Source organism: Danio rerio, chromosome 17, assembly GCF_049306965.1.
Source record: "Danio rerio strain Tuebingen ecotype United States chromosome 17, GRCz12tu, whole genome shotgun sequence".
Taxonomy (NCBI): Eukaryota; Metazoa; Chordata; class Actinopteri; order Cypriniformes; family Danionidae; genus Danio; species Danio rerio.
In genome coordinates, this window is record NC_133192.1 from 22595001 (window position 1) to 22621575 (window position 26575).

General features: G+C 36.4%; 2 protein-coding genes across 7 annotated transcripts in view; one reads left to right on the forward strand and one right to left on the reverse strand.

The window, feature by feature from the left end:
- Positions 1-26575, forward strand: part of LOC141378555 (uncharacterized) — an 876211-nt gene that overhangs the window by 722108 nt on the left and 127528 nt on the right. The gene's annotated exons all lie outside the window — the stretch shown is intronic.
- Positions 7838-26575, reverse strand: part of hspa12a (heat shock protein 12A) — a 59643-nt gene continuing 40905 nt past the window's right edge. For 2 of the 6 annotated variants that reach the window (NM_001430855.1, NM_001430854.1), the window contains 6 exon segments: positions 8089-8349; positions 8378-9091; positions 13507-13610; positions 19854-20112; positions 22555-22659; positions 25116-25202. In NM_001430855.1, coding sequence (NP_001417784.1) covers positions 8460-9091; positions 13507-13610; positions 19854-20112; positions 22555-22659; positions 25116-25202 — 1187 coding nt within the window. In that variant the 3' untranslated portion in view covers positions 8089-8349; positions 8378-8459. 6 annotated transcript variants of the gene reach the window in all.

Consider the following 26575-nt stretch of genomic DNA (forward strand, 5'->3'; position numbering starts at 1 on the left):
AAGGCCTTAGACTAAAGCCACCTGTAGATGTGCAGGAGGTCAGCTAAAATCTGCATTCATATTATTTATGTTATTTTTTTATCTTTTAGAAGCTGCAGGCAACAGGAAATGGAAAGAAAGTGTAACAACAGAGATGCTGTTTAAGGTTGAGCATTGGTTTTACGAGGACATTTAAATTAGGTTATTAAGACCATGAATTAAACAAATGTAATGTAACACAATGTTTCAATTTGTTTTCAAAACGAACATTTGAAGGGAGCGCACTATGAGCAACACTTATTGAAAATACAACTTTATAATTCATATAATATATTTAAAAAGAAAAAGAAGAACTCTGCCTACAAATACTCGAATGTGGAAATAATTATTTTGTTGTAGAGCGCAGGTTAAATCGTGTTCTAAATAAAAGCAACTGCACCTGACAGAAGGATTATTTTTCATATCAAAATGAGTTTTTGTCCTTACCAACAACTGAAATTGATATTTTAGAAATAGCTTCTATTTCTTGCCGCTGAACAACAGAAAACTGACAGTGATCACCTCAGGTAAACCTCATGTGATTCATTAAGTGTTAAGTGTTAATTACCACTTCATGTGGAATCTGTGTGTCATTTTGGAGTCTGCTACTGTCCACCTGAGGTCACATTTCAGTCGCAGATGAATACTTTGAGAGCCTCCCTGACTGAATGAATGAAATACGCAGTTTTCCAACCTGGAGAATTGAAATATAATTGGGAAAACTGCCATTGGGTGGGTTAAATGACCAAAATAAAGACAGACGTTTCAGCAGGGAAAGCACATTTTCAAAGCAGAATATCTGACTTTAATCATTGTTTTTCAGATAAACAAGCATGTTCACTTGGCATGTTTCTTAAATATCTGCAAACATATGGTTTTTTATGCTTTAGAAGAGTCAAAAACTTACAAACAGCACCTTCAAATCAAGAATAAATATACAACCCTGGACCACAAAATGATCAATTGTTCTTTTAAATTGTATGATGGAATGCTCTATGAAGATATTTTTGTAAATTTCCTACTCTTAATATAGCATTAAAACTTGATTTTTGGGTTTTAATGTGCATTGCCAAGTACTTAATTTAGATAACTTTCAAAGTGATTTTCTCAAAGTGATTTACACTCTCAGAAATAAAGGTACAAAATCTGTCACTGAGGAAATACCTTTTAAAAAGGTACATTTTTTAACAGGTCCTTAAAGGTACATACTAATACATAAAAAGTACAAATGTGTTCCTTAGAGTACCTGAAAGGTACAAAAGAAAAACTTGTAGGTACAAAAATGTATTCCAAAGGTACTAATGTACACCTGTATGGTACAAAAGTGTACCTTTTGAAAAAAGGTTCCATCCCAGTGACAGATTTTTACCATTATTTCTGATTGTGTAGATTTGATTTAACCCTCAGATACCAGGTTTTCAAATAGTTGTAACTATCAAATATTGTCCTAATCTATCAAATCATATACTGTACGTCAATGAAAAGTTATTTATAAATCTCCATTTAAAACAAAATCTGTCGTTCTGGTTACGACATAAACTTTCCTAATTTTTCTCAGTGTTTTAGAAAGCAACACATCTAAATAAATTCATCTCAAATTAAGGATGTTTATTTATGTCAGACAAAACAACAATAGTTGTTAGATATTGCTAAATCTTATATTTAAGAGCAAAAATTGTGATTTATTTGATCTAACCTGCAGTAAATTATCAAGAAAGAATTTTGACAACAAAATCAAGCAGAATTGCTAACTTAAAATGATGGTTTATATTCATTCAAATTAGCATTCTATAAAACTACCACCTGATAGAGTTTCTCATGAGTTAAAGCAATGCATAAAATCCTAACATGACACCCGATTAATGTACAAGGCTGCACGTTGTAATAAACAGCTGATTTACAGACCAACTTAAGCAATTTCTTTCATTTAAAAATGTGGCCCACTTTGTCTGATTATAGGCTTTATTTTTAACTGTGAAAAATTACAACAAAGGTTGACAAAATATTAGACATACACTGTAAATAAATGCTGGGTTCCACACATATTCTCCATATTGTCCCAACACTAATCTATTAGGTTAACCTAATCGATTTTACAAAGTAAAGTGGACTGAACATAAAACAATTATGTTGCCCCCTCAAACAATGAAGAGTTGTGTTGTTTCAGCTCATTTAAATTTTTCATTAAGTAATTTGAATGAGCAGCTAAAGTCATTTTGAGTCTATTTAAGATAAGAGCCTATTACACTGAAAAAAATGATTTATTGGATTTTTTTAAGGCAAGTGATTGCAAACAATTTATAAGGAATGAATTTAAACACAAACCAAATGTAGTGATGTTCAATTTCATTTTCTTGTTTAATTTCAGCTTATCTAAATTGTTTGCAAAGACTTACCCTAAAAAATGTAAATTCAATGAATCCTTTTTTTCAGTGTAGAAGAAATCACAGATTTAAATGCGAATAAAGATTTAGCACAAGGCCACTCAAGAAACCACAAGAGGCCAATTGTTTCTTTTGAAATACACATACTTTTTATTGGGTGACATTTTGGCTGTTAGTACTTGGCATTGATTGAAACAGTTGCAAATCTTATTTTCGGATGTGCATATGGCAAGAGCAGTGACTCTGTGTTCACTGATTAAAAATAACCCCGCAGGTAAAGTATAGCATGTGAGTTTACAAAGTGAATGAAAGTCTCTGTCAGCCATCGCGAATCTAAGTGAATGACTTAGGCGACTTTCAAGAATTTAAAGCACAGAATCAAGCAAACGATGAAACTCCTTATAACCTGCTCCCTTCCTTCAGCTAAAACCCAGTTAAATAAAATAATGTTTCATTCAAAATCAAATTCACAGTGAATGGTTAGCAAACGTCCCCGTTTACAGGGATCTTAATACTTTAGACAGAGTGATCATAATTAAACAAGAACAAAATAATAGTGCTCTTTATGTGACTTTACAAGCATTTCATAGCAATAACTACATATAATAAAGATGCTATACATTGTGTTATCAATAAAAAAAAAAAAAATCAAAGCAAAGCTGCCCATGAACCGCTATGGTGCAAAAAAAACAAGTATAAAAGCTAGTTTATTTTTTAACATTCACCCCATCAATACTCTCAGAGCAAACAAGATAAAGGTGTGCTTAACGCCACAAATCTGCACGCTTGTATAAATGCGATGACACTGTTTTCAGCCAATGAGAGAGAGTGATCTGTAGTAGCTTGAGTTTTATTATCCGGAGATCTACTGAATCTAAAATAGAATCTTTTTAAGGAACATAACCAACAAAAACATAAAACGTTTTGGTCACTCATGCGAATCGTGCAGAGCATATGCAATTATTTGCAATTAACAATCACATGAGCAGCAAATCCAGATTATAGATAGAGAAGCTTTAGCGTTTTATCCTGTGTGTAAGCCTGCTGTTTTTTTTTTGTTTATTTTATATTCAGTTATACTACATTGATGGTATTTCGCTCACAATTTATGGTCGGTCTGTCAGATGCTTGGCATGACTATTTAGAAGGATTTTTTGATGTTTTTGATCCAGGATCTGTGCTATAATAATAAATAACATCCTGGACAAGAACGATTGGGCGCTTTTAGTCTTGTATTGCCATGGAAAATCAATTACACGATGTACATTTTTTTCCAAACAGCCAAAATAGTTGTTATATTGTTCACATAAATGCTGACATAAAATGTTCAGGTCTCATCACTTCAAATGATCTAAATGTCGATTAGTGCATTTCGATAGCAACATTAATATTTTGCAGTTGAAGCATTGATGTGCACATTCCACACTGGCAGAATGATGAAGTACGGGAATAAGATGTGGAAAGTCACATTGCAATAACTTTATTGCTTTCATTTATTTTACTGTCGCATTTATTTCAGCATCTTCCAAACTTTAAAAACAGCGATTGCCAGTCGTCTGCGGTATCAGAATATGATTTAACCACATACACACTACAAACTACCAGTCACCTCATTTCCTCAAACCAAAAGAAAAATAAACGCAATGATGTACTTCTTCAAATGAAAACTGCGAGTAAAGTTGTTAAGGTCAAGGGTTTTCAAGTCTTGCGATTCTAAAAATCAATATAAGTATTTATATTGTATAAGTAATTCACACAACTGCATATGAAACTGAGAAAATGGGAAAGGAAATTAGAGATTTGATTAGGATTGAAGAATGGAATGGACAGTGGGAGTTTTTTGGTTAATAGGGGTTTATGTCAGGGTTAAGCTGAATGTATGGTTTGGGAATTGGATTAAGGATGTGTTCAAACTTGCCATATTTAGTTTGATTAAAAATAACTCATTAACCATTGAATAGTTTTGGGCTATTTCCAAACAAGCTGTCATAATGTTTCGCTGAAATATGAAAGCAATATGAACCAAATACAGGACGTGAGGTCACACAATGCAACCATAAAAATACAGAATGCGCAAGTATTTCTGGTTTCTCTTGTCAAAGTCACATTGAAGTGCACATTCTTAACCTGATCATGCTTAAGAGGACAATGCATGTGATCATGTAAATGCATTATCCCGTTTTACGGCCATAAACAGCATAACCATAAATTGATCATAGCAGTTTAATTTCTGCACCTTACGCTGATTTTGTAAACATGTAAATGGATTTACGCCAACGAAATCTCAGCAATTCATAACTTGATTTAGTGGATAATATTGTAGGATTTCATTTATACATTTTTGTAATTTCCCCATCAAAGTTGGGATTAGGGATTTGGGAGCACAATTAATTTTAAAAATCATATAGTTTTGTTTGAATAAAATCATATGAATTTGTGTAAATTAGCCACTTTTCATACACTACATAAAATAGCTAAGTTTCCTTGTGACTGAAATTAGGCTGACTTAAACGCATCCAAACAGAGCTAACATTTTGCATTAAAGAAGTAGTAAATATTCCCCAAACACAGATGTGTTCTGTAGCCAAACAATTACAAAAAAAGGGTAACGCTTTGTGTTGATGGTCCATTTGAGTAGACCGTCTGCTTAATATATGTTGATATTGCTCCTTCAACTGACATTTAACTGACTATAAGAAACTTTGCAAGTACATGTCAATTTACACTAACCCTAACCCCAACCCAACAGTCTACTTATAATCTAATGAGAATTAGTTGGTGTGTAGATGCAATGCAACTTTAATTTAAGTGTGACCAAAAAAAGTGTTCTCATCTTATGAGTTGAAGCAGTGCAATGAAAATACATTCACACCTTATTTTGATGGTCCGTTTGTTGAGTTACATTGCATCTACATGCCAACTAATTCCCATTAGATTATAAGTAGACTGTTAGGTTGGGGTTAGGGTTAATGTAAGTTGACATGCACTTGCAAAGTTTCTTATAGTCAGTTAAATGTCTGTTTAGGAGCAGTATCAGCAGATATTAAGCAGACAGTCTACTAATACTCAAATAGACCATCAAAATAAAGTGTAACCAAAAATACTGGTCTAGGCTAATATGAACAAACAGAACCGACCTACAAGTGTGAACACACCCTAAGTTTCAGTTTTCGGGGTTATGATTGGCTTTGAATTTGGCTCATATCCAAATTTAGCATCTACATGAAGGCTGGTGAGAATGGAGGAAAGAAAGTGTGCTCTTAAGGCCTGCATACACACACCGCTCATAAAGCCGCTAATGCTAAAACAATGCTAAAAATCTGTACAATAATCTTTAAATACGGTATATACACAAATAAACATTTTCATTTATCACATACTCTCAAAAAGAATCTAAAATTAAAAAAATAAAAAACAAAGCAAGAAAATCAGTGGCTTCTCTTTCTAAGGATAAAAGGCAACTAGCATATAGCGATGGCTATCATTTCGAATCATGTTGCAGGTCCAGCTAGCGGCTTCTCATGTCACGGCCACTTCAAATGAGGACTAAAATTCACATTCCAGGATTTATGCTTTCTCATTCCGCTTCGAGCAACATACTGACCAACAATATGAAAAGATACACTGAATTTTAGGATGAACAAAAAAAGTGTCCTCAATCTCCTGCCAAATAGAGTCGATGTAAGAGTCGAGAACTCCTTCAAATGCCTTAACACGTAAAAAAACCACAAAGAAATTGATAAAATGATACATTGAAACAAAACAGTCAAACAAAGTTTGAGATTTTTGTTGTTCTGCGTAGTCCTGTAACACTAGTGTGACAAACATATAATCATTTTGTCACGGGCATCAGCACCTTTGTTTTATGTGTTATGTGTTTAGGTACCATTCTCAAAGTTGGTTGAAAATGCTTGAGATGAGCACATATTGATTTTCAGTTTCAGTCTAGCAAACTGGTCACTAGTTCAGCAGCCAAAACCAGGTTTTGGAGGTAAAAGACCAGAAGCTTAAGAGCAAAGCAGTATATTTTGTAAGAGAACGATATTATATTTCCACCATGACGTGTATATAATAAGACTGATGTAGCTGCCTTAACCTGTACTAATAAATGGTGCTACCCCCAATTGCGCTACTAGCAATACGCAGCTGCATTTTGGCTCTATCCATGCAGAGTTTGCATCTCTGTGCTGAAAATAAGCTACTAAGACTGCAGAGAAACTGCAATAGAAGCATACAGAGAATAACAGACTGAGGTGAGAGTCAATGAGACCAAATCAACTTTGGCCAGATGTGAAGTTGAGTCTGGTTGTGGGTTTGGAAAATGAAATAACCAACTAAAATGACATGAATGGCACAACTATTCAAGCAAATGTCACATGAAAGGCCGGCAAATGAGTATTAGTTGAGACTCCAAGCCTACAACTGTCATCTCCTGCTCATTCTCTATTTTTAGTTTTCTCTTTCGTTCGCTATCCTTCTACACTGCAAAAGTAACGTTTTGATCAGTATTTTGCCTTGTTTTCCAGTCAAAATATTAAAGCATTCTTTAAATAAAAATATTTACTTCAGAATCTAAATAACATGTTAAGGTTATTTTTCATAGTTTGATATGTATTCTTGGATGTATGTGATGAAAATTCTAAAAATACGTTTTAGATGTTTAAGTATGCACTTGATTTCTGTAATGACAAAGCATCCTTATCTCAGTACCATGTGATCCTTTTAGAAATAAGCAAAATGGAAATATTCTGTTGAAGAAACACTTCAAAATTCTCAAAGCTTTCTCTGGATGATTTATAGTTAGGCTATTAGGTGAATCATCATTATACTCAAACCCATGTCCATAAACTCTAAAGAATTTTCAAGTAGTCTCTTAATATTAAATGTTAAATAACCTTTGATTAATTTAATGTAAACTGTAAAAAGTGATTAGTTACTTATAAAACAATTAAACCACTTTACTTAATAACAATGTAAGTGAACCCATTGAGAACCTATTGGAACTGTTAAGTTGATTTAACTTAATTTTTATTCATTCATTAATTTTCTTTTCGGCTTAGTGCCTTTAATAATCAGGGGTCGCCAGAGTGGAATGAACCGCCAACTTATCTAGCATGTGTTTTACGCAGCAGATGCCCTTCTAACATAATAGTTTTAATAACTCATTTCTACTAACAGATTTATTTTATCTTTGTTAAGATGACAGTAAATAATATTTTACTAGATATTTTTCAAGATGGATAGATTTTTATATATATATATATATATATATATATATATATATATATATATATATATATATATATATATATAAAAGGAGCTAATAATTTTGATATAAAATGGTTTTTAAAAATTTAAAACTGCATTTATTCTCGCTGAAATAAAACCAATAAGACTTTCTCCAGAAGAAAAATATTACTAGACATACTGTGAACACTTCCTTGCCCTGTTAAAAATCATTTGGGAAATATTTAAAAACGAAAAAAATAGTAATAATAAATTAGAGGGGGGCTAATAATTCTGACTTCAACTTTACATTCTCTTACATTGTATGATTTCTTGCACAGCTGGATTTTGGACTCATGAAAAATAATAGTTTGCATTGGCCAAAACTGATTAGCTGAAGTCACACTGATGTGATGGTCAACAGATGATTCGGCTTGGTCTTAAAGCATTTTTCAATGGCTTTTTTTTTTTTTTTACAATTCATAATGGTGTAGCAGTCAAAATAGAACAAATGAGCTCATGTATAAAGCAAATTCTGGATCTTTGTCATTGAGGGGTGGGTCTTTTGAACCACCCGAACGCCTCTGGCTACAGGCCTGCTTTAAAAAAAAGTTATTATAAATTATATTTTAAAAAACGATTAGGTTTTTACAGCGTATCCTTGTTGGATAAATGAACTTTTTCCAGAATAAAAATTTTAAAAAGATATATATATATATATATATATATATATATATATATATATATATTCGTTTTGAGGATGATTTAAAGATTTTTGACTGGAAAACATGACTAAATACTGAGTTTGTCTGCAGTGTGTGTTTTCCTCATCTACTGACCAAGGAAATCGATGCTCGCTTTGACAGTGCGAGATGTGGCCACGTCGACAGCCATGGCTCTGATCTCGGTGTCTCCGAACTGCATGAGTGTCTGGATCTCTCTGCGTGCCGCTGGACTCTCAGTACCGCTCACATCCAGCTTCAGCGAGCCGCACTTCCTCACGCCTGGGTCCGTGATGAAAGTGACCGACTCTTTTTCTGAGCAGTACACATGGATGACGATCACCTGCTGCGATGGCTTGGCTGGTGTATAGCTGCGCTTTACCGTTTCGCCCAGTGCCACCGACTGATCGGCAGAGATAAACGTGTCGAAGACGTCGGTGCACCAGCGCATACCGTCCTTCACCAGCATCTTTTCAGGTGGGTGTTTGCCTTCCACAAATCGGTTGAGGACGCCGACGCCGTAGGTGAGTGGAGAGCGGCGCACTTTTATAATGCTTGGATCCAGGCCGAACAACACCGCCCCCTTCAGGATGGTCAGACCCACGTCGTGCGGAATAATGATTCGGCTGCGGCCCTGAAGCATGTTCTGGACCGCCTGCTGCAGCAGTGGAGACTCTGCGAATCCACCCACTAGAAAGAGGAACTTGATGTCTGTCACTTCAGGCCTGTCAAATAACTCAGCTGGAGAATAAACACAGAGACAGAAAAAGAAATTAGATTTTGGCCCTCCTCAAGACAGAAAACCTTTTAATCTTTGGTTATGCCGAGTTCAGTCACAAATGTTTTCACACTGCATGACTAACTGGGCTAGAGTTTTGTCGCTGCTATGTTTACACTGGAAGATGGATCGGCGAAAGGGGCTTTCAAAATGCATGACTTTACAATAGGAAGAATCGCCGACAACTTTGTCCAAACTACGTTTCACATCCAAAAACAAATAGAATATCTTTTGTTATTAACTACATAACAAGAAAGAAGCCTTTAATGGGGTAGAAAATGTACATATTTGCTTACTTGGGTTTGTAGGGAATTAGCCATTTCTCCTCAACTTTCTTTTTTACCTTTCTGCACTAAACGTCAGCCAGACACAGTGCTCCTGTCAAACCTCCACTAGTTTTTCCTCCATTTCTTGGGTCAAAATATAACGAAAATAAGCACTTTTAACTTCTCCCTCAACCTCCCGCTGGCCTGCAGGTAAACACACACTAGTGAATGCTGCTTTCGCGTTGGCTATGGGCGATCACCGATGTTAATTCTAGCCAAAACTTATTTCACACGACATGATTTGAATCGTCGACAGGTTCAGATATTTAGCATGCCAAATATCTCACAGGCATCGGCGACTCATCTGCGATTCTCTCAGATGACGTCTTTGATAGTTCATACTGTGTGATTGTCAAGCACCGATTTGCCTGTGATTTCAGTAGGGCTGTGACGGTAACCGATTTTCTGTTACCGCGGTGATGAAGCAAGAAATCAAGCGTTAACCGTGCATATATATATATATATATATATATATATATATATATATATATATATATATATATATATATATATATGCATGCACTACATAGCAGGGCATTAAGTATTAATCCATTGTAGGTAACCCCAATAAACCTAATCGGGCGTGCTGCGGGCGCACTGTGGTTGGTGCTCGGAGAACGCAGCATCTTTCGCAGCATTTTTCGAAAAAGAGTCAGATTGCGGGGAGAGTCTGAGACAGAGAGCTTTCAAAGAATGTGGCGTTCTTGTTGAAAACCTGTTGTAGTGCTTTTCTTGTTGATCATAAATTGTGAATTTTAAGGTGCTCTTCACATTCTTCTTCTCCCCTCCTTGTTGTGACTGTTAACACACCTATGGTATAAAAAGCTGTGAGCTGAGCGCCGTAGAGGCTAAGTCCCATTTACTTTGAACTGACATTTTCTCCTGTTTTTGGTTTAGTCAAGGAGTAGGCTAAGGGTAGTATTTGTAATATATGTTCTGCATTTCTTTTGGCTCATTAGGTAAGTTATCTTCGAGGTGAAGTTAGCTAATATTTTGTTTATTGATTTGGCCTTACTCAGCCCTGGAGCTATTTTTTTGCGCTCATTTCTTTTTTTTCTTGTAAATACAATATTTTCCTCCTCCTCACAATAAAAGAACCTTTAAGGCCATTTAAATCATAACCTGCCAACTGTTTATTTTTTTTTCTTTAACATTTATGTTCAACCTCAGCCCTAGACATTTGAGGTCGGAACACCGATAAATGAATGTCATAAACAGTCATGATATAGGCTGCTCAATTCATTTTGATGATACAGTTTACATATACATAATTCGAAACTGAATACTTCACTTTTATTTTTTAGCAGGCAATGTTTGTGTTTTGGCCGTGGCATATAGCGGACCTGAAGGCACATTGCTTCATCTTAAAGGTTATTCGTTATTTTTGTTTATTTTGTAGATCACTGACCAACAAAAATTAAGATACAAATTGTACAAAACTGAATTCGTTCCAAAAATATTTTTCTACCGACAAAAATATTTGAACTGTATATTTATGTGCGTCCCCATTCGCTACACAAGTGCAGAGTTTGTTTCGCTTCATGGGAAAAAAAGGATTTAATTAATGCTCTACTGCAGGGCTATTCAATTGGCGGGCCGAACCCGGCCCCCGAGGCTGTTTGTTCCGGCTTTCCAAATGGTGTGACCAAGACATCGAAAATAAATTTAGTAGAGTCGAAAAACGGCCGCTATAGTTATGAAGTGACCTGCGTCTGTTTAATACAGCGCGAGCTGTAGAGGCGCAGAGCGTGAGTCATCATAAGCGAGTGGTGGGGACAGCCGAAAACATTTGGATATGTTTTGTAGGAAATGCCTTTTGTTAAACGCACTGATATTATTAATAGGGATGCAATGATTTGCTGATTTAACTGCGCTTTAATTCTTCACAGTTAATTAATCGTAAAGGCTTCTCTAAGCAGCATTTCTGTTGCACAGAAAAGTTATGACAAGGTGCCAACTGTGCGCTAGTTTAAAGTTCAACAAGTACACTGAGGCTACTACACACGCACACCGGATTAAATATAGCAATCATCAGTCAGTTTTTTAGGAAAAAATCAAAAAGTGATGTAGTACAGAAGGGTAAAAGATGTGAACGTTTTTCAAACAAAAACACACCATAACGCACCCCATGAATGCAATCAATCCTTCAAAATGAGCTGATGGACTACCTTTAACACGTGAGAAGAATGTTACATGGCTTAGAGCAAAATGACTAAAAGCAATTTATAAGCAGTGCTGTTGCTGCTTATAGTTTTAGTCTGAGCAGATCGCAGCTGAGCTCGACCAGCAGAGACAAGAGCAGAGGGACTGAGTTCTGACCCACTTCTTGGTGTGTGTTGAATTATTTTGGGCAGATGGTTGAGGCTCCTCTGACTGGGCCAACATTCATCCTAATTGTGTCTCCCAGCAGCTCATGAGATTATACAGCTTTACAGATCTTACTAAGGGCTGAAAAACACTACATGACTTCTGCCCAGATCGCTGTTTGCCCAGACTTTTGCTGACTGGAGAAGTTGGCACTAGTATAGACACATTTCACAGTCAACCATGTATAAGCAATGACTACATATTTTCAATGTTTGATCTTTTTGGGCCAAATTAAGATTTCTTTGATGTAATGTAATGTAACATAACTTGTCTCCTCATCTCACAGTAAAATGTAACAGTTTAAGATGAGCACAGAATAAATTTTTTTCTAAAGCTTTTTGTATGTTGTTTGAGTCAGTGTTCATTATTTTGGTTAAGTTTTAGATGTAACGAAGCGGCAACTTCCCGCTCTCCCTTGTGAACCCAATACCAAAGTACCTAAAACGAATTTATCGACTCGCCTTTGGGGGCTGGCTCCAGGAACGCCGAATGTTCACTCACTGCAATGTTAAACTGGCCGATTTTACAGCTTATAAAAACATGTTTACAGCCTGGTACACAAGATGGTTTTGGTGTATATAGCTAATATTACCCATTGTGACAACTGTGAGGGATGTGAATTTTTGTTATAACTCATTCATTTTGTTTTTATTAAGATATAATAAGTCAGCATTATTAAGGGCATGGCCACTAGAGTGACAGCTAGTTCTTGCTGATCGCTGTCTCTTCCCCTCAGCTGATTAGCCACTGAACTCCGCATATACATCGTATATTTGTGTTTTTTACACAGTTAGTTGGAATTATTTCCTACAATTATTAGATAATATGGCATGTTGTGTGCACTTAATTGTGCTAATAAACCATTCCGGTTGTCTTCATTTCCCAGGAGAGTGAAATTCTTATATACTTATCATCTCTATATATGTATTTCTTTTACTTGAGATAAATTTTCATTTATATTTTTCTTTAGAACTGTAATGCACCCCAGAATTTGCCCTTTTTTGGAAATCCACAGTCGGTTAAATGATGCGCGAACAAAATGGCGACGATTGACCACGCCTATTTGTAGCTTCATTTGCGCTCTTTAGAAACCTATGGGTGATGTCACAGATACTACATCCATATCTTTTACAGTCTATGGATGTAACGCAACTCAATGCAACATAATTTATAATTTTTTTAATTAATTACTTAATTAATTAATTTATGTATTTAGACAGGAAGTTAAGTTTTGGGAAATTGGGATAAATCTGCAAACCAGAACTAAAATTTAGGACCTACAAAACGCAATGGTGCTACATTGGCAGCGCACTGACCAAGAGGTTATCGGCGCTAACAATTTTACTAGCTAATTTGTATAAATATATGCTATGTAAATTTCTACAAAAATACGAGATTTTTTTTTTTTGTGAAACCTTCAAAACTAAAATAAAACTAATAATCCTATTCCTCCAATTAATACACTTTTTAAAAAAAGACATACATACTATTGAAAACAACAATTAAATCACATACTGTGAATTTTTTATGCAGTACATGATCCATTCCATAGCACTTAAACCCAGACAATGGACCCTCTAATCTCACTAAAAGATCTCAATCCCCTCTGAATAACAACACTGAATTACGGGCATCCTCTGTCAATAACTGCAACTCAAATGGAAATAAAACAGGCGAGTACTCACTCAGGTGCTGTATAATGTGGTCTATAGTTGGTTTGAACAGGGCATTCATCGCGTCTGGGCTCATCCTCAACATGCCCTGTGAAGACCACTTCACAAAGTCCACACTGCAGAAGACAACACAAAGACAGAAAGCAAGAGTTATCTGCTGAAATAAATCATAACTGTAGCTTCACATGGGCTCTTTTAAAGATTTCTTCAGACATAGAAGATTAATCGGAAACCTGATATTATCGACTTTACATTACATGGGTTTTACAGAGCTATAAAAGTTGGCGCATGTGTGCTAATAGCTGTGGTTTCCAGTAAACAGATGCACCTATTCCCATATCACAGCATGTGCAGGATGATGTAGAACTGAACGAGGACTCAGACTGAAAAACTGTCCCCTGTGAGACATAAGAGCTCAAAATCTATAACATGCAACTTAGAGTAGTCTTAGTCATGCCTCACAAATGATCACCTCATTAGTAAACTTAACCCCTAAAAGGCGCACTCAGGACCGTCTGCTGAAGCTGTGGATTAAAGGTAATGCTGTAAATAATGTCCAGCATTTTGTACAGATCAATCATTTCAGTTTAGAAGACCTCATTGTATTATTATGAGTCATGGATATTCATTTTATTTTGCCTGTGTTTTTTTTTACTTAAAAATTGCTGATAGCTGTTATCATTTTATGAATCACCAAAAAAATCCTTGAACCCTAAAAATCTTTGCCTATAGCCTAGTGGTTAGTGCGACGACATATGGTGCAGTAGCATGTCAGGGTGTCCTGAGATCGAATCCCAGCTCGAGGACTTTTCCCTACCCTACCCCCTCTCTCTCTCCAACTTCGTTTCCTGTCTAAATACTGTCCTAACTAATAAAGGCAAGAAAGGTCAAAAATAAAAAATAAAAAGAAACTTTTGTCAGCATTTATTCCTAAATATAACACAGTGGTTCCTCGCTATAACGCGGTTCACCTTTTGCAGCCTTGCAGATTTTTGAGACAGTCCTTGCTGCAGCCCGCAACTTGATGACGTACTGGACCACATCAACTACGTAAATGAACGATCGCCTACACCACCCCCTTCCCCAAACCCTCACAGTAGCATGGGCGTTACCTTACTGGGCAGTACAAAGTCAGCTTGGATTTTCTAGTGCAATTTGACATGCTTTTTTTCATTTTGGTGTTCTTTATCCTGATTGGCTGTAGACCACTGTCAATCAATCACCTCGGTATCTCCTGTAACATGAATTGACCATCGCTAGCAGTGCGAGTTCCAACAAGGATGCAAAAAGGGTTGTGACTGTCCGCAGCACCATTGGTAAAGGGGGTTGCACACCGGCAGCACCATGCACTTTAGAAATGTATATTTAGAGTTATATCATGGTATGCACATTGGCGTGGCAAATCATCACAGAACGCCATCTGAATAATTTAATTTTAAATAACATGCAAATGTGCGTGTCCAGTGTGTGTTACTTCCAACTGTAATGTGTGCAGTGCATCTGTTTTCGCTTTGTGGATCAGTGACTGCAGGATGCATGCCAATATTATCCGCATAAAAGCTAAAAAGCTTTATAAACCTTTTGCCGACAGCGATCAATGTTTGCGCCACAACAGGTTTTGTAATTTGGTTTCATTCTATAATACTGGACTTATTTTTCTACAAAAGTTTGAACTTTGAGAGTGTTTAAACAAGAGAGAAAAGTGTGAAAATGTTAACGCCTGTCTGAGAATAAAGTGCATAAAGTGTGTAGTGAGGGGTTTTACAGCCTTAAAACATCTATAATAATTGTAAAAAATAAATATATAAAGCTGATTAATACACAGATTTAGCCTATTGCAAGTTATTTTTAGAACATAACTCCCTTGTTAAATGAGAGACCACTGTACAGAATTAGTTTAAATATGTCCCAAAGGGAATAGATATGTAGTAAATTAAGATGGCTTAAGACAGAGCTTTGAGGGACACCAGTAGCAATCAAAATTTTTTTAGCTGGTAAATTGAAAAACACAGTTCATTACTATATATTTTTAGCTCAGTGAATGTACTTTGTAGTGAACAGATGAGGTGAACTATACCTTTAAATGATATAATAATATAATATCACATATTATATATAAAACCGGCAGCTAGCTATCTGCAACCCTCACATGGTTGCCCCTTGAAGCTAAGCAGGAAATACTGAGAGTGTGACCAGCAGGGGGTGCTCTACATGTGGTCTGTGTGAGTCTTAACACCCCAGTATATTGATGGGGACTCTTTACTGCTCAGTGAGTGCAGTCTTTCGGATGAGACATTAAACTGAGGTCCCAACTCTTTGTGGTCCTTAGGCTGACTCAAACTATGTACAGTTGCCTCGAACTGGGCCAAAGCACGCTTGTCCCCCCTCCCGTCTTCTCTGACGGCCCGCACTCACACTACAATCGGGCCTGGGCACGCTTACGTCATCGATGCTGCGCTGTTCAGTGAGCGCTCTTGCTCAGCACAGAGGATTTTTTCTAGTTATATCGTGTCAGTCGTTTGATATGCAGTGACATGCAGTCAAATATTTCACCAAACAGTCCTTAGGGATGTGGTGAAACGCAGTCAGATATTTTGCCGAACAGATCCGCCACTTTTGGCGCTCATAAACAATCATAAAGCCCTCGTGCTGCAGGAATGAGGAGGTTTGCTGAAGGTTTGCGTATTTAATAAACTACGGCAGTTTGCGTTCACCAAACAGTAAGAATGATTAATAAATCCATACGAAACAGTCCCTGAAAAGTCACGTCTTGCTTTCAGTTTCTGGCTTTGACACGTTTTGCACTCACACTACAAGCGTACCGCACCAAAGCCCAAGTGAACCGCGCTCAGGCCCACCTCTTCCAACCGGGCCAGGGCCGGCCAAGTGAACCGTGCTTGAGCCCGATTCTGCGCACTCACACTTCTCAAACGATCCGGGAAATGGGCCTGGGCACGGTACGGATAGCATAGTTTGGGTAGGCCCTTAAAAATCCCACTGCCCACAGGCCTCTGTCCATCATGGTCTCGTAACCATCTCCATATCAAAATTGGCTTCATCACTCTGTCTCCTCTCCACCAATCAGCTGGTGTGTGGTGTGCGGACTGACGCAATATGGCTGCCGTTGCGTCATCCAGGTAGATGCTACACACTGGTGGATGAGAAGATTCCCCCCAAAAATGTGTAAAGCTCTTTAAGTGTCTAGAAAAGCGCTATATAAAATGTAAGGAATTATTATTAGTAACATTCTCACATTTTTTAAATTATACTACAAGGATAAGCCAGATACCTGCCTCGCAATTAAATATTGTCTATCAGGTCTTATTATTTTACTCAGGACGCAGCCATTATATATATATTTAGGAAGACTGGTAGTTAAATATATTTTCTAAGAATCTTTTTGCTTTGTAGCCAGATGATGACTTTACAAGCAAACAACTCAATAATAGGCAATAATAGAATTATGGGTTAAGCTGGTAGGAGTTTATAATAGACTCACTCTCCTGCCTTTTTTTTTTAAATGGTTCCATGGCACCCCTTGATTATAGGTGTTTAGCACATAGTCAGCAATCGCACATACAAACAAACATTGCATTCATTTAGCTGACGTGGCCATCTTTATACAGCTTATTGAATGGCTGTGTGTGGTATTGACAGCAGTCATGAATAGACAGATTAACTCTCCAGGGGCTGCAGGTCACACATGCCTGACCTCAAAAGAGACAGACAACAATTACAGCAAAGTCAGAGAGTCAGCAGGAAACAGCCAATGGAGAAATACACTATGTATGATTCAATTAATCAAACTCGAACCTATACAGGATATAATAAAAAATATATATAAAATAGTATCCCAAAATGGATTAAATTTGTTTATTTCCTCAAAATTCTACACACAGTAGCCCATAATGACATTGTGGAATTTTTAATTTTTTTTTAATTGTTGCAAATGTATTACAAATAAAAAACCTGAAAAAATCACATGCACATACTGTAAGTATTCACAGCCTTTGCTCAATACTTTGTTGATGGAACTTTGGCAGCAAGTACAGCCTCAAGTCTTTTTGAATATGATGCCACAAGCTTGGCACACCTGTCTTTGGGAGTTTTTGCCCATTCCTCTTTGCAGCACCTCTCAAGCTCTATCAGGTTGGATGGGAAGCAATGGTGTACAGCCGTTTTCAGATCTCTCCAGAGATGTTCAATAGGATTTGGCTCTGGGCTCTGGCTGGGCCACTCAAGGACATTCACAGAGTTGTTGTGAAGCCACTCCATTGATATTTTGGAGGTGTGCTTTGGGTCATTGTCCTGCTGGAAGATGAATCATCACCCCCGGTCTGAGGTCAAGAGCACTTTGAATCTGGTTTTTATTCAGGATGTCTCTGTACATTGCTGCATTCATCTTTCCCTCTATCCTGACTAGTCGCCCCAGTTGCTGCTGCTAAAAAACATCAGGTATCTGGTATTATACAGGTGATGAGTGGTGCCTGGTTTTCTCCAAATGTACTGCCTGGCATTCACTCCAAAGAGTTAAATTTTAGTCTCATCAGACCAAAGAATTCAGTTTCTTATCGTATGAGAGTCCTTCAGATGCCTTTTGGCAAATTCCAGGTGGATAGAGGCTTCCTCTGGCCACTCTACCATACAGGCCTGATTGGTGAATTGCTGCACAGATGCTTGTCCTTCTGTTATTGATCACCTCCCTGACTAAGGCCCTTCTCACTCAGCTTAGATGGCCGGTCAGCTCTAGGAAGAGTCCTGGTGGTTCCAAACATCTTCCACTTACGAATGATGGAGACCACTGTGCTCATTGGAACTTTCAGAGCAGCAGAACTTTTTCTGTAACCTTCCTCAGCCTTGTGCCTCGAGACAGACCTGTGCTCATTGGAACTTTCAGGGCAGCAGAAATTTTTCTGTAATCTTCCCCAGCCTTCTGCCTCGAGACAATTCTGTCTCGGAGGTCTACAGTCAATTCCTTTGTCTTCATGCTTGGTTTGTGCTTTGACATGCACTGTCAACCCTGGGACCTTATATAAACAGGTGTATGCCTTTTTAAATCATGTCCAGTCAACTGAATTTACCACAGGTGAACTCAGGTGAAGCTGCTGAAACATCTCAAGAATGATCAGTGGAAACAGAATGTACCTGAGCTCAATTTAGAGCTTCACGGCAAAGACCATAAATACTTATGTACATGTTATTTTTCAGTTTTTTTTATTTTTAATAAATTTGTAACAATTTCAAGACATCTTTTTCACATTGTCATTATTGTGTGTAGAGTTTTAAGGAAATAATTTAATCCTTTTGGAATAAAGGCTCCTACACACCGAGACGATTTTCGTTTGCGTTTATCGTCAGTGTTTTACGAGACGCTTTTCCATATTCAAACCCAAGCGATTTTCACTGGCGTCAAGCAGATGAGTATGCAAAAATCACTCCTTGATGTTAGATGGCGCTACACAACTTTAAGCTTCTGACAGCCCGCTTATAAAACAGAAGAAGAGGAAGAATGGAAGTTCACACACTTGTTAAAGTTACTGGTGACTCGAACAAGCATTGATGATTCAAGCAGCAGCTCCAGCTCTAACGATGAAGAAATAATTATTTTTCACCCGAGCAATAAGCAGCTCCAATGTTCATATCGCCTCTGGGCATCTTCTTCAATCTTTGCTCGTATTGACAGTTTTGCACTTGATCGCCTCCAAATGCTGTTTACTGTAACTTTAGCAGCTCCGTGAACAAGAACAAAAGTGCCAATCAGATTGGTGGAGAAGGTTTTGACAAAACAAAAAAACCAGCATTAGGCGTTTTTTTTTAAATGACGCTTTTGTGCATGCCGTTTTGCGCGTTGTTGTGCACGATCACATTGATGCCATTTATTTAGTCATGAGACGTTAAATGTCGACTAAAAAAAGGCGAGCAAAAAACATCTCTGTGTGCAGGGGCCTTAAGACTGTAACATAAAAAAATGTGGAAATCCATATCTTTATCCTCTATCCATTTAACTATCCATTCAACTCTCCATCCATCTAACTAAAAAACTTACAGTACTTACATTATGTAACATTTTCAAATAAATATTTGCAAGAAACGTTAATGATTTTATGTCAGTTGAGAACATGTATGTAAAAACATTACACCTTAGTCAATAAATGTATAAATACCATCAATTCATTGTCTGTCATATTAAACTCCTCTTTGGTATGATAGTTTTGTTTGATTGATGAGCACAAATTGTTTCTCTTCTGTATTGTTGACAGAAACATGAAGGTGGGTAGATCATATAAGTAATCTGCATATGGTGCAGCTTGACTGGACTGTGATAAAAGGGGATTTCTGCCTGTATTTTTGACACTCACTTGCTCTTTCTCAGCGCGTGCTCCACACTGTGTCCCCTGAACTTCTTGTAGTAGTCGATGAAAGAGAAGGGCAGGTTAATATTCAGAGGATTGCTTCGGTCAGGAGTTGCGGCCCTTTTACGGGATTCAAATGCAATCATCAGATCCACCCAGGCGGCCGGACGCTTGATCTTAAACTGGTCGATGAAATCCTGCCCGAATATCTTACAAAGGAGCTTCTCAAATTCATAATCTATACCAATAGAGCCATATGGACCTCCTGTGAAGAGGAAGGAAATATGAAAATGAATGTGACTGAGAATAATGACATGTCAGAATTACAGCTTCTGTTCACTTAAATATTTAAACTATTATTATTGTTTTAGTTTATTATATACTGTCATGTACTTTTCAGGCTTTCACAATCTTATTACATTCATGCTTGTTTGTTTGTGCTTGTTTTATTGTCCATTTACCTATTTCCACACATGACTACTGCTTTTTAAATTATGGGTAGCCCTTCTGAGTTGGAGTACTTCCATTTAAAAGAAGTGAAACAAATCAAATAATAAAGCTGTGCTACTGATACTATATATACACACATGCTGAAAAATAATTGACAGGCGAGTTTGATTTTGGGCTTTATTTTTATTGATCAAGAAAATAACTTTAAAAATAATAATAATAATAATAATAATAATAATAATAATAATAATAATAATAATAATAATAATAATAATAATAATAATAATAAAAATAATCTCTTTATCCAGCATCAGTGTGCAGTATCAGCCTGGATGATGCGACGGCAGCCATATTGTGCCAGAGGGCACACCACACACCAGCTGATTGGTGGAGAGGAGACAGAGTGATAAAGCCAATTATGGCATGGGGATAGTTAGGAGACCATGATGGACAAAGGCCAGGATGCCAGGGTAAAACCACTACTCTTTTTTGAAGGATATCCTGGGAGTTTTAACGACCACAGAGAATTAAGACCTCAGTTTAACGTCTCATCCGAAAGACGGCACTCACTGAGGAGTATAGAGTCCCCTTTACTATACCAGGGCATTAGGACTCACACAGACTGCAGGTTGAGCACACTACTGGTCTCACTAACACCACTTCCTGCAACAACCTAACTTTCCCATGTGTTCTCCCATCCAGGTACTGACTGGGCACAGCCCTGGTTAGCTTCAGTGGGCATTAGCTGCCGGCACAATACGCTTAGTATTTTAACGTGCCATTAGTAGCACTGTATTTTTCTACTTCAGATTGTTTTTCTTTTAGTATTCCAGTGGTTGTTCATGTATTTTCATGTATATCAGTTATTCATGATCTTGAAAGTAATTTGTTTATTCTAATAAGTTTCCATATTTTTCTATTAAGTTTTCATATTTGAAGGATAAACTGTGAGAATAAAGCAACCTCATTATGCCCAGTTGTAAAACTTAATTAACACTTAATTTCACTGATTGTATAAAGTTTAATGGAAATTACTCCCATAATTCATGCAAAGCAGCCAGGGGCATAGAAAAAAGGTGGATTTACAGTTAAAGTCCAAATTATTAGCCCTTATGTAAAAAAATTATACTTGTTTAAAGGTTTAAAGTGTTGTTTAAAAGAGCGAGGATGTGTTCACAAGAAATTCCAATAATTTCTAAAAGTTTGGCTGGAATAAAGAAAGTTTTTCCAATAAAAAAAAAATTAAAGTCAGTAGTATTAGCCCCCTTGCAAAATTTTTTATTTAGTTATATAATTAAGCTAGGGCAGGGCGATATGGCAAAAATGTAATCTCAATATTTATTTTCCATATTGAACAATGACAATATATAATTTAATATAAGTTGTTAATGGTTCCAGATATAAAAGAGTATCTCAACAATGACTGAAGCCAGAAAAATTAGAACGTCCATTGAATGACATAACATTTTTTTGACGGATAAATTTCCTGGGGCAGATAATTCAGTATATCTCTAATATTAACATTAGATTCTCATTGTTGTACATTTCCACTGTGTGATTGGCTCTTAGATCAATACAGAGTAAAAAAAGTCCAGAGCTCATAACTGTTATTGACATAAATTTTATTGTGATTTGATATAATATCTTTTATCGACCCAGCTCTAAATTAAGCAACAAAAATATTATATAATTTAGCCATAAAACAAACCACTGTTGTCTAATGACTTATAATTACTTACCAAGTAAACACACTGTAACTAACCTAATTAATCATTTAAATCTTGAAAAAGCTGAATACTGGTATCTTGCAGTATATATATATATATATATATATATATATATATATATATATATATATATATATATATATATATATATATATATATATATATATATATATATATATATATATATATATATATATACATATATATATACATATATATATAATACAACTTTTACAATAGTAAAAGTAAAATATTATTTCAGTAAGTAAAATATTATGTGCTGCTATCATGGCAAAGAAAAAAGAAGAAGAGAAAGGAATGACTCAAAAGTAGTTAAAATTATGAAAAGTGTCTCTGTTAAACATCACTTGAGAAATATTTTGAAAAGAATGAAAAATGTTACATTATAAATAACTGCACAGCCTATGGATTAGACCTTGCATTTCATGGCTCCTCGTATATCTATTAAACTGTGTATAAAAAAAAATCAATCAAATCAAAATGTGAATCTCCAAAGTTATGGCCTGTACCTGAAGCTTTGTAAAGCTCCTTCAAGTGTCCCTCCGGCAGCCGGATCTGATGTACAGTGAGATCCACTGTTCCTCCTCCACAATCCACCACCACATAACGATCACCTGGAGAGTGACAGAAACATCATTTGAGGAACGACCGGCACAAACAAAGTCATAAGGACAGATCTCGTCTGCTGACATTTGACACTTTTTCAGGAACTGGGAGCAGATGTTGGATGGAAGTGACTCTGACAGATACGCCAAGCGCTTTTGTCAAGGGAACAGTGACCTACATTCAGGAATCACTGGCTGGAAACTCAGTATGAGGCTGTCAGAATTAAGGTTCTGTGCATGTTGTGTATATTGTTTACAAACTGTTTGAAATCCCTGCTTATTTAAAAAAAGTTCACCCAAAAACAAACGCAGGTTGCCAGATTGATGACACCATTAACAGGAGCGCGTGTGCCTGACAATCAAGCCTTACAGTTTAAGCTGCTCAGCTAATGTTTACATTTGTAAAATTTACATTATTTGCTATTTAAAAAACACCTCATGTGGATTTTCATAACTCTGAATCTGCGTCTCATTTCAGAGGCTGCTATATAGTTCACATTTTCTGCTGCGCCAGCATATATTAAGGCAGCCATTCTAACTAATGAAAAATGCTGGTTTTCAAGGTAGCCCAGGGGGCCGACATCTAATTGGATAAACTGGCATTGGGCGGAGTTAGACCAAAACACAGACAGACATTCCGACATGGAACGCACATTTTTAAAGCAGAATAACTGACTTTAAAATAGCTTCCAAACAAACTTTCATTTAGCATGCTCACTGATGTTTTTTTTTTTTATGTTTAAAGGTTCAAGACACCTTGGAGTAATATTTTTGAAATTTTAACAGATTTGTGTGTGTTTAGCATCAATTAAGACAGCGTTAGCACCTGTCAGCTTTAAATGTGGGGAAAACTGGATCATTTTGAGCTTTTGTTAGCTAATTTCATCTTCCGGCTTTAATATAATTTTTGGGGCGGGATCAAAATATGTGACATATCGCGAATCTGCCATAGTGGAGTTATGATGCGTCAGTTTCTCATTATTTTTCATAGCGGAGATTTTGTATCCTATGAGAAGACCCTGCTTCTTAATTATTCATGAGATCATGTGTTGTCTGAAGTCAAGGCAGGCCTGCCAAGCTGTAAGACCACCTACGTGAACGGCATGGGTCATGTGTGTTTGTTTCCATGATCCACAGGGTTTGTTGCATGTTTTTTCCATGCGATTTTCTGACTAATACAGCAAAGCTGTTGGTTAGTAGCGAGCATTTTTGGTCGGGAGAGCTGTACGAGAATTAGAGAATGATGGACTTTGTACTTTATCAATTGAGTTTGTTACCATTCAGACACATTGCCTACAGTATATCTGTGCAGCTGTGCTTGCCTATGTTTAAAATCCTCCGGATTATCGGCAGGGCTAATGGTTGGACCTTAGAAAAGAAAAGTCCTTCTCATTTATAGTGTTTATATAAACACGATTATCTTTAAAATTATATAACAAATTGCGGTTGTGTGTATATGAAATTACGAATAACAAACAAAGCAGGACATTAAACTACTTACTGTTTATTTCTTTGCATTTTAACTTTGTAAACTATAAAATTATGGATGTCCTTTTGTGTTTGTGTCTCATGTTGTGAGCCAACTGACAATAGTTGTTCATTTCACTCCCCTCTTTTTCCCTGCTCTGCCAGCCACGCCTACTCCTCCCTCTGCTCGCAGTGCTCCACGCCCATCTCAGAGCATTTAAAAAAAATTCAGAGGTAGACTTGAACCAAAAGAGGGGGGTTTCCTGGCCCTTTAAGATGAGTCAATACTTATGTACAGCACCTTTGATGTTCTACAGAAGAAAGAAAAAAAAACTTTATCCTGTATGCTTTGAAGGTTGAAAATTTTCATTTTTGGGTGAACTTTTCTCTCTTAAAAACCTAAATGACTTTATAGAGCATTAATCTGCGTGTGTGTTATTCCAGCAGTGATGAATAGGCAAAGTGTGCTGAGGCAGTACCGATAGTTGATTCAGACAGCAGAATAAGTCAAAGCGATTTGAAACTAAGCGTATTCCTCAACATCTCAGTTAGGATGCACAGCCTTAGTCAACACATTTAAGAACCACCCAAGATCCATTCACACACACTGCACACTCCATTTACCGCACATAAATGGCAACAGCAGTTATTGATAAGATCATCAACTCCCAATTTTGTTGACAAATAAATTTGCTAAATAATCAGTATTTAGACAGACTTAAATTTGAAACCAGCTCTTTTGAATCCATTCTAGGTGTAACTATGCATTAAAACAAGTCAGTTTGTAAATGATCACTTCTGTCAGTCTTTATCTATGTGGGTAGCCGTTTGGCCAAAATTAACATTTTGGAATAGAATTGACAGTTCTGGTGGTTTGAGACTATTGTGCATCCTTCCTGTGAGCTTTAGACCTCCTACCCCATGACAGCAGCATTAGAAACAGCAGGAGCAAAACACTACAAGACAGAAGTGTGTGTGTGAGAAGAGGCAGACTCTACCTTCAGCGAGTTCAGACCAGAGCTCTCCTATGACATTCTCCACCAGAAAGGTGCGGCTCTGTCGGTTACGGCGCACATGCTCCTTAGCTGGTTGTTAACAGAGAGAGACAGGAGTGTGTGTGAGAGGGAATGCCGCGTGAAGCTCAATTTCTGTGTCTGTGTATTTGGGTGTGGCAGATCTTTAGGCAAGGCGACAGGATGAGAAAGGAACATGGGCTGAATGTGGCTTCTTTAAGCTGCTGGAAAAAATTCTGATGGAATGTAAGATTTAATACCAGGAAAAGGAGCAAAGTTGTAATTTCTCTTATTGTATTTGAATCTTATATTTTAAAAGATTGGTCACAAACATTTTCATATTGCACCTGAACAAAGTTTTGTATTTTCTATACAATTTTGTAAAAGTACAATTATTATGATTATTTTTATTAATGCTATTGTTATATTTTAACGTAGTCTAATTAATTAAGCCATAATAAATATCTAATTACATATGAAGTACATAAAAATCTCTAATGCTGGGCAATAAGCAATAAAAATAGTCATATTATCTAAAAAAAAAACATTATTAAAAATATATTAATTTATTAACTCATTAAAAAATTAAATAATAAACAAAAAATAATAAATAAACAAATAAAAATAATCTAAAAATATAAAACATGAGCATGTACAATTAGAATCACAGCACCAAATGTTAGGGAATACTGTATATCCTTTAACAAATCTTTGTGCATGACATTCCTGTGATACTCAAAATTAATTTAAATAAGCTATCATCAACCTCATATGCACAATAATATCCTTGCAAAATTTACATTCATTTCAAATAGATAAACCTTCAGCTAGAAAGCTAACGTAGAATTTCTAAACACAGAGGTTAATCCAGAAGGGCTTAAATATGCAGTTCATTTTCTATAAATATTCCACTGAAAGACTTCCTCTCTTTTTCATGAACTTCCTGACTGTAACTGGAATGCTAAAGTCTCTGTTCATTTGAGATCGGCCTGCTCTGATAAAGGCCAGTTGGTCTGATGACGTCAGAGGATAATGGCCATTTCACCAGTTGTAAACATTGCCAAACAGGAAGTTTAAAAGCTCTGAAAGAGAGAAAGAGAGTGACCGCATGGAGACTGATGTCAGATTGACATTTCCCTTAGCCACACAAAACAATGAATTAGAGCAGCAGACATTTTTTTCAGTAAATGACCATGTCAGAAAGTCCTGTAACCACCCTAAAAGCAAATTCACTACTTGTTAACTGGGGAAAACACAGTCTTTTTTTGTGGGAACATTATTTAGTTCTGATGAATATTAGATTTCTGTTGCTTCTTAAATAATGGATCAATCCATAAAATGTATATTATTTTTTAACATTTCTGAGATGGGTACTATTTAATTTATAAGAAAAGCAATACCTTTATTCAATAAGGATGCAATAATGTGATCAAAAAGCAACTTTA